The sequence below is a fragment of the Magnolia sinica genome, chromosome 14, assembly GCF_029962835.1.
Source record: "Magnolia sinica isolate HGM2019 chromosome 14, MsV1, whole genome shotgun sequence".
Lineage (NCBI taxonomy): Eukaryota > Viridiplantae > Streptophyta > Magnoliopsida > Magnoliales > Magnoliaceae > Magnolia > Magnolia sinica.
In genome coordinates, this window is record NC_080586.1 from 11,092,363 (window position 1) to 11,101,009 (window position 8,647).

At 42.1% G+C, this 8,647-nt stretch overlaps 1 protein-coding gene across 1 annotated transcript; it reads left to right on the top strand.

Annotated features, from left to right (window-relative positions):
• The first annotated feature begins 1,015 nt into the window (after window positions 1-1,015).
• On the top strand, window positions 1,016-7,184 carry LOC131225128 (uncharacterized). Its single transcript, XM_058220568.1, has 5 exons — window positions 1,016-1,251; window positions 1,344-1,431; window positions 1,507-1,577; window positions 3,736-3,792; window positions 6,815-7,184. The coding sequence occupies exons 1-5, from the start codon at window positions 1,147-1,149 to the stop codon at window positions 7,013-7,015; spliced, it is 522 nt and encodes a 173-aa protein (XP_058076551.1). The 5' UTR covers window positions 1,016-1,146; the 3' UTR covers window positions 7,016-7,184.
• Window positions 7,185-8,647: the final 1,463 nt, after the last annotated feature.

An 8,647-nucleotide genomic window follows, 5' to 3' on the forward strand; every position in this document is an offset into this window, starting at 1 on the left:
GGAGTTTGGAATCACTTTGATCAAGAGATTATTTCCATCTGGTGGTGAGTTGAGGAAAAGGAAATGATACATAAAAAAGGAAAAAATAAAGGTAAAAATGGTATATTTAGGAGCATTCGATTAGTGTGATTCTTATACTAACCAAGCCCAGTTATTAATTGGGCTAATGCCTCGGGTTTAAAAAATGGGCATTTCAATTTCAGGCCTGAGCCCTACAAGGCCATTATAGGGCCCAGTTATAAATGTAAAAGGCCCAGATATATTTTAGTATATAGGCCTTCATTTTCAGATCTGGGCTGTCCATTAACATCACTACTGGGTATGAAATATGCAATACACATGCGAGAGAGAGAGAGAGAGAGAGAGAGAGATTGGGGGATAGATCTGGTGGGAAGGGGTGAGGGCTAGATTAGCTTGGGTGGGCCATGTAAAAAAGAAGCACGTGGTATTCCTGTAATTTCTTATTCGATCAGTGGCGTTTTAATCGTGCCTCATAAAATATCTACCACAACCAAAACCTCTCGAAACTTCCCACGGTCTTTGTACTCAGATATTTTAGTAACGAAGACTTATTATATACTCTGGCAGCGTATGAAGCTTGATACGTAGGCACTCAGATATTGTATATATGGCATATATTTAATAGAATAAAACCGACCAAATTGTAGATACTAATGTTTATAACTAAAGATGCAAAAAAATAAGTTGTTTGAGCAATCCTAACCTCTGATTTATGGACGCTAGTTCGTTGAATCATGACCATTGGATAATTTTAATTTTTAAACTTACCATAAGTGTTCGTCACTCAAATATTCTTATTTTGGTACATGATGCGTATGAGATGGGGCCCATAATTTGGACAGTTGAATTTCAATTTACTTATGCAATTACTAAGTGCCTACGTATCAGCTACACACTCCGCCAGAGTATCAAACTTCCTCTTTTATGACTTTAGGAAAACAGGCCAAAGACGCTTCTAAAAATCCGCCCTTATATAAAAAACCGCCATTTCACCATCGCATACCCCTCGGTCTTCTTCCTGCTTTCAAAGGGGCGAAAAAAACAAAGAGAAACCAAAATCCCGATCTTACCCTTCCTTTCTTTCCATGTTATAAAATTTCTCCTGGTTTTGCCCCTCGTCGGAGAATGGATCGTCCAGGATCCGACGGCGCCTGTTACTATTCCGTCCTCGGGATCCGCAAGAACGCATCCGTTGTCGAAGTCCGCAGCGCTTTTCGGAAGCTCGCGATGGTGAGGTCCTTTTTGGTCTTTTTTCTTCAATATATGGATTTATATATTTTTCTTCGTTTTCTATTTAATTTTAATTTTTTCGTGGTTTGAAGAAATGGCATCCGGATAGATGGACGAGAGATCCGACGGTGGCTGGAGAAGCGAAGCGGCGATTCCAGCAAATTCAAGAAGCTTATTCTGGTAAGAAACGGAGATTCGTTTCTTGTTAGTGGTTGGTTGACGGCGTCTTGACGGCCAATTATGGCGGTTTTGCAGTTCTGTCAGACGAGGGGAAGCGAGCAATGTACGACGCGGGGTTGTATGATCCATTCGAAGAAGAGGATGAGGTGGGTATTTAAGTTTTTGTTATTGTCCTTTTTCGGTATAATGATTTTTTATTTATTTAATTTTCTTTTCGGCTGAAAAATTGGGTGATTTTGAAGGGATTTGTTCCGCAACAGTGTTTTTTGAGGGGAGCAATTACCACAACGCCGTCGTTCGTTTTTTGTGGGGCCCACATTGTATGTGTACGACAGCCAACGCGGTTTTCCTGCTAAAGAACTTCGCAGGCGCTGGGATGCTAAGTGGAGCCCGCCGTGATGTTTGTGAGAATCCACTCCGTTTATCCGTTTTGCGAGATCATTTTAAGACATGCGACAAAAAATGAGGCGGATCTAAAACTCAAGTGGGCCATGCGAGTGGGAAAATTAGGGAAAGACTTTTCTACCGTTGAAACCTTTCTTGGCCCCACCTCGATGTTTGTATGCCATCCAAACTGTTTATAATGTCATACCAACTGAGATGAAGTGAAACAACCAAAAAACTTGCCTGATACGAAGGTCTAGTGGTCGCACCAATGTTTCAACTGTGGTCGCTAAATCCCCACCTTTTCATCTCGCGTAGCACACTTGAGTTTTGGATTCACCCCATTTTTAGCCACATGTCCTAAAATGATCCCATCAAACAGATGGACGGACGGGTTAATTTCTCTTAAAAACATCACGGTAGGCCCCTTTTTATGGAAGGCTTCCGTAGGAAACTAAAGCCGCCTCCCAAAACTTGCTACTAGGGCTGCACACGAGCCAAGCCGGGCCGGCTGGGCTCGGCTCAGCTGAGCTGATCTAGCTTGACTTGACTCAGCTCGACGACTCAAGGCAAGCTAAGCTTCAAATGACCCAGCTCGTTTTGAAAACAAGCCGAGTTCAATCATAGTGGATCTTGACTCGACTCGACTCCAACTTGGCTCGGCCTGAAGCTCGAGCTCGACTCGACTCGAATATATATTATATTATATATAATATATTGTATTTAAGAATTAAAAAATTAAATATTATATATATATATATATTATTATTATTAATTAAATATTTGATTTGGGAGTTGGGTGGTGTGGGTTTGGTCAATTGGGTCAGGTGGCTAGGTTGAGTCGGGTGCCGATTGGGTCGGGTTGCTAGGTTGAGTCGGGTGTGAGTTGGGTCAGGTTGGGATCAGGCTTGACTCGACTCGACTTGATCCACTAGCTCACCTCGAGCTCGATTCGAAATTTTTAGAAAACAAGCCACGATTCGAAATTTTTAGAAAACAAGCCAAGCTCCAATGGTAAGCTCGAGGCTGACCTAGAGCTTGAGTTTGAACTCGAGGAGAGAACGGACAAGTCAAGCCAAGCTTGGCCCACCTCGCGTTGCATGATTTTATGCAAAAGCCTTTCCAACTAATTGTGAGGCCCGCAGTGATGTTTGTGAGAAATCCATCTCATCTATCTATTTTGCGAGCTTATTTTTGGACATGCTACAAAAAATGAGGTGGATATGTGGAAATCTTTCTGAGTTCCATCTTAATGTTTATATGCCATTCAAACCCTTTATAAGGTTTACTTGGATGAAGAGAAAACACGAAAAAGGCAAAAAACTTAGCCTCGTTGGAAAAAAAAAATTAAAAAAAAATTCTTTTATGGTCATAAGAATATAAATCTCCACCGTTTCCTCTTATATGGCCCACTTGAGTTTTGGATCCACCTCATTTTTGGTCTTAGCTCCTATAATGAGCTCAACGGGGTGAATTTCTCCAAACATGGTGGTGGCCCCACCCAGCATCCTTGCGCAGGAACTTCCTGCCAAAGGCTTTAGCAGGAAATTGGACGTTCAAATCATCCGATTGGCTACATGAGAATCTGGTGTATAATGTTTTTTATGGTGTGTCACGACTTATGATTGGATGTGCCAGATTTTTGGCCGTCCGATCATCATGGCAGGGTGTATTTGTTGGACGGTTGGATGTTATACACATATCTAGTCCCTAACATTCTTGACTTAACACGCTTACAAAAGGAGAAAAAAGCCCCAAACATTCTTCACTCCACAGAAGGAGAAAATAAGTGAGGGAAGTTTGGTAATTTCTCATTTGAAAGCACCGTCTAGGAATTTCCATGTTTTGAGGCGTTATTTGGTAAAAATCCAAATTACTGCAGAGTTTTCGGTTAAAGTACCAATTTTGTTTTTGAAACAGGGATTTTCTGATTTTATGCAAGAAATGCTCTCGATGATGGACAATGTGCGGGCCGAGGTAATCATGGATTCTTTCGATTAATTGCTATATTTAGAATAAAGGTTTAGTAGTCCGCGTTACCACTCGGTTGTATAGTCTTGCGCGCGAGGATCTCGTGATCGGAGCCATTCTTGGGCTAGTCCCATCATCGATGGTCCGGTTGAAGAGATTCTATGAGTGATGTTTGAATGGTGGATTTGCCCCCTATGTTACATCATATAGCCCAAAAAATGGGGCAGATCCGGAACTCATGTGTGCCACATGGAAGGAAAAAGTGGGGAGGGAAGTTGAAGCATTCCTTGGGTGTCCACAGTGATATTTACATCCCATCCAAACCATTCATGAGGATATTTGCAATGGAATGAACTGATACGACAAATGTAAGCTTGAGTAGCCCATGAATGTTTCTGACTGTGGTAGTTCAATCCCCATTGTTTTTGTTTCCTGTCGGGTGGCCTACCTGAGTCTTTCAGGGTACAACTCGATTAGATAGTGATCCCTTGTTGCTGGCTCATTTTAGGATATGATAAAGAAATGAGGCATATTGGAATCGCAGGTGGACCACACTATCTGAAACAGTGGTGATTGAACGCCCACCATTAAAAGCTTCTCATCTCTGTTTTAGATGGTTTGGTCCACGTGGGATTTGGATTTGCCTCGTATTTTGGCTCATCCACTGAAATGAGGTAGAAAAATGGAAAGATAACATGGATGAAATACATTCATCATGGTGGGCGGTAATGGAGGAGTCCCAACTCCTTTGAGCTTATGTGGCAAAATGGATGGACAGAGTGCATTTACCGTCACCATCACCATCATAGTGGGCCCCACCTAGCTTCTGAGGTTGCAGGCAATCTGCTTCCCACCATAGGTGGTGGTCCAGAGGTTGGCCAGCTCCGATCATGCCACGAGCCCAAACAGTGGAGTGCTGAAGGAGTCATGGTCCCATGGGCCACCATATTTCTTTACATGTATTTACAGTGGGAGCGGATGGCCTTATACCCCTATGTCCCTGGGCTTTGTGGGGCCCATAGAGGAATCCGGATCTTCTTCTTGTCACAACCAGGATTTTCCTCCTAGTGGCAAGCAAAGGATCCGGATTACCCGTTGATATGTCTGTGACAGATCCACTCTATCAATTTTGAAAGAATAAGATACGACAGGATTTTAAAAATCAGCGGATCCAAAACCCATGTATGCCATACCACGATATTTGTTCCACAGTTTATCTGAATGGTAATAATTCTATGAAGGGTTTGGATGTCATATAAACATCATGGTCAGCTCCAGGAAGGTTTTTACTCTGGAGGATGCTGTTCCTGCTGTTTTGTTAGTGTGGCCCACTTACGTTTTGGATCTTCCTAATTTTTTAACTCCTGTCCTACTGTGGTCTCTCAAAACAGATGTACGGAGTGGATTTGTCACCGACAGCCCCCCGCACAGAATCGCGGTGACTGGCAATCCGCTCCCAACCATTTTTTGGATTTGTACGTGGGAGTCGGATTAGGTGAGACTCCGGCCTCACCCGAGACGGTGCGGCCCTTAGTGTGGGGCCCACCTTGATGTATATATATATATCATGTATTCACACTGCCCATCCATTTTTACATATTATTTTAGAGCATCATCTCGTCAATGAAGTATGTCCAAGTAGTCCAATTATCAGGTGGACCATAACATAAGCAGTGGTTGGTGATTGAACGTCCCACCATTACACCCAGGCTCAACTGGCAGACTAAGTGGAGATACCTCGCTTCAACACTTGAGGTCTTGGTATCGATCCCTAGTAGGGGGTGGCTAACATGGAGTGTGTGTACTGACATGGGTGTCTACTAACAAGCTAACCCAAAAAAAAAAAAGAAGAAGAAAAAAAGTCCCACCATTAGATAATTAGTATGGACGGCGTGCATACAGAATACATGCATCAAAGTGGGCCCCACGTGGGAAACGGATTGGCTACTCCCCCTGCCACCTGCCAATGGCTGGTGGTCGGTGCTCTGTGGCCCCCACCATGATGTATGTGTTTCATCCATTACGTCCATTGATTGTTCATTGATTTTTCTAGATCATTTTATAGGAAACAGTGTTGAATGAACATGACCATTAAAAACATTTTGGGGGCCATAAAAGTTTTGGATCAACCTGATCTTTATTTTTCCCCTCAATCTGGTCCGCATGATCTAATCAACAAATTGGATGTCAACTAAACAGTACAGGGGCCTCAGGAGGATATCCGATCGCTATTGTTTTCCTGTGTTGTGGTCCACCTGAGATTTATATCCCTCTCATTTTTGGGATCTAGCCCTAAAATGATCCGTAAAAATGGATGAAACACATACATCATGGTGGGGCCCACAGAGCATAGACCACCAGCCACCGGGCTGGTGGCAGGGGGAGTAGCCAATCCGTTTCCTCCTGTCCAATCCGCTCCCTTTGTACGTACATATCTTTTTTCAAGGGGGTCCTACTTTTGCCCAAAAAAGACGAAGCAAAAGTAAAAAAACGACAAAGAAAAGGAAGCCCGGTTCCTCTGCAACGTTTTTTTTCCGTTTCTTGTGTGGGGCCCATCGTGATGTGTGCATCAAATGCAATCCGTCGGTCATGTTCTCAGGTGAGCTGCATCTATGAGTATGAAGGGGTTGGATGGCATGTACATGTCATGGTGGGACAGTCTCCTTTTCATGTGGGCCTCGCCCATTTTAATGGTTGCACGTCACCGTCTCCACGAACTTGGTGGGACCCATGGTACGGTGTTGGACCGTTTCTCTGATGGGCATCGTGGGTGCGTCCTGTAATAATCCAGGTGGGGAATCCTTAGCCCCTTGATCCAAATATCAGAGGCTTAGGATCATCCAATCTGAAAATTCTGACCCACGTACCGGCATCCACACCCTATAAACGTTGTGGATCGCCCAATTTACTATATCTCGTGCAGTCTCAATCCGATACGTAAGGCAGGCAAACACTGACGTCTCTGAAATTTGGGGTTTATTATTATTATTATTATTTATTATTTATTATTTATCATTTTTTTAAATAGAAGGACAGCTTCGAGGACCTTCAAAAAATGTTTATGGAGATGGTGGGTGGAGACGAAGCGCTGAAATTCGGGGACGGCGTTGACGGGAAGAAGCGTCGAGTGGCGTCCGACTCGTCGAGAAGGGCAGGAGGGAGCGCCCCGAAACGCGGCACGTCGCATGTCAACATCTCGAGTTTCGGCAGCACGACGTTTGATCGATAGCTTCAACTTGTTCTCTCATGCATTGTTTCTTTCCTTGGATTTCAATATCAAAGGGGAAAAAGAAGTAGGGATATTTCAAATAAGTGCAGTGGGTATGCAATTGGGGCTTATTTTTTGAAAGGCTACTGGTCCATTTTCTATGGCAATAGACGCTCTAACTTTCACCGGACATCTCCTATATATATATATATATACTGAGTCATGCTCACCTGTGCACCTGCGCACCTTTGCACACGTGTAATTGGTGTCTAATCTGAACGGTCCATGTGATGCGGAATCCCATGAAACCCAAGGGACAAATTTTCACTCTGATCTAAAATTTTGGTGGGCAATAGCAAAGAGAAATGCAAATCAAGGGAGGAAACTGTTTTCATTTTTCGTGGCCCACCAAAGTTTTGGATCAAAGTAAAACTTGGGCCCAGGGGTTTCATGAGGTGCTGCATCACATGGATGGTTCAGATTTTGGATCCACAACATATATGATGGGTTCTCAAAAAAGTTCGCACCCAATTGGTGCGCAGGTGAGCATTTCCATATATATATATATATATATATATATATATATATATATAAAATAATAATAATAATAATTATTTATGTGCTTGGCCCACATGGAGACTTGGAGGATACGTGGCCCATCATGTGAGCCCCATCTTCAATGTGGGTTGATGGGTTCTCAAAAAAGTTACGCACCCAATTGGTGTCAGGTGAGCATTTCCATATATATATATAAAATAATAATAATAATAATAATAATTATGTATGTGTGTGGCCCACATGGAGACTTGGAGGATACGTGGCCCATCATGTGAGCCCCACCTTCAATGTGGGTTGCCCATCATGCGGCGCTCGCGTTAGATGTGGGCCATTCATCATTAGGGGTGAACCTTTGATGTGGATCATCCATCATATTGGGCCACCTTAATATGGGCCATCATCATGTGGGGCCCACTAGATAATTTACTTGTTAATTCGATGATTTTCTAACCTCGTGAACTTAGGAGGAGTTCATAGCCACAAAGAGCATATTTCCTTGAATAATTTTCTAGGTTGTTGCCTCACCGATGAGGCAATGACATTTAAGGAAATAAGTAAATTTGAAAGTTAAAAAGTAATAAAAAATAACTAACAAAAATAAGTTACTTTTTTTTTGTTTGTAAAGCTGCTACTTCAAGTTTAATAACCAAATTAACTTTTTTAAGATAAATAACTTTTTAACTCGTGTAACTTAAAAAAACTACTTATTTGGTAGTATCCAAATGGGCCCTTTGTGGCAGGGTTCACAACTTTTTAAGGGCCCACTTAAGTTACTTATGCTAGAAAGATGAGTACGTGTGGTAAACAACCTACTTAATAACTTATGAAGAGTAAAAAAACTAAAAAAAAAATTACTGAAGTGATTAAGTACTTTAAGTAAAAAAAAGTCACAAATTATCATAAACCAGACCTACTTATCTAAAATAAATTACTTATCTACTGTAAGTAGGAAAAATAACTTTTTGGTGGTATCCAAACGGGCTCTAAGCGTCTGTTTGGTTTGAAGTAATTACATGCATTTTCATGTAATTTCTCTCAGATAAGAATTAAATGCATACATAGCATTTTCATGTAATTTCTCTCAAATAAGAATTA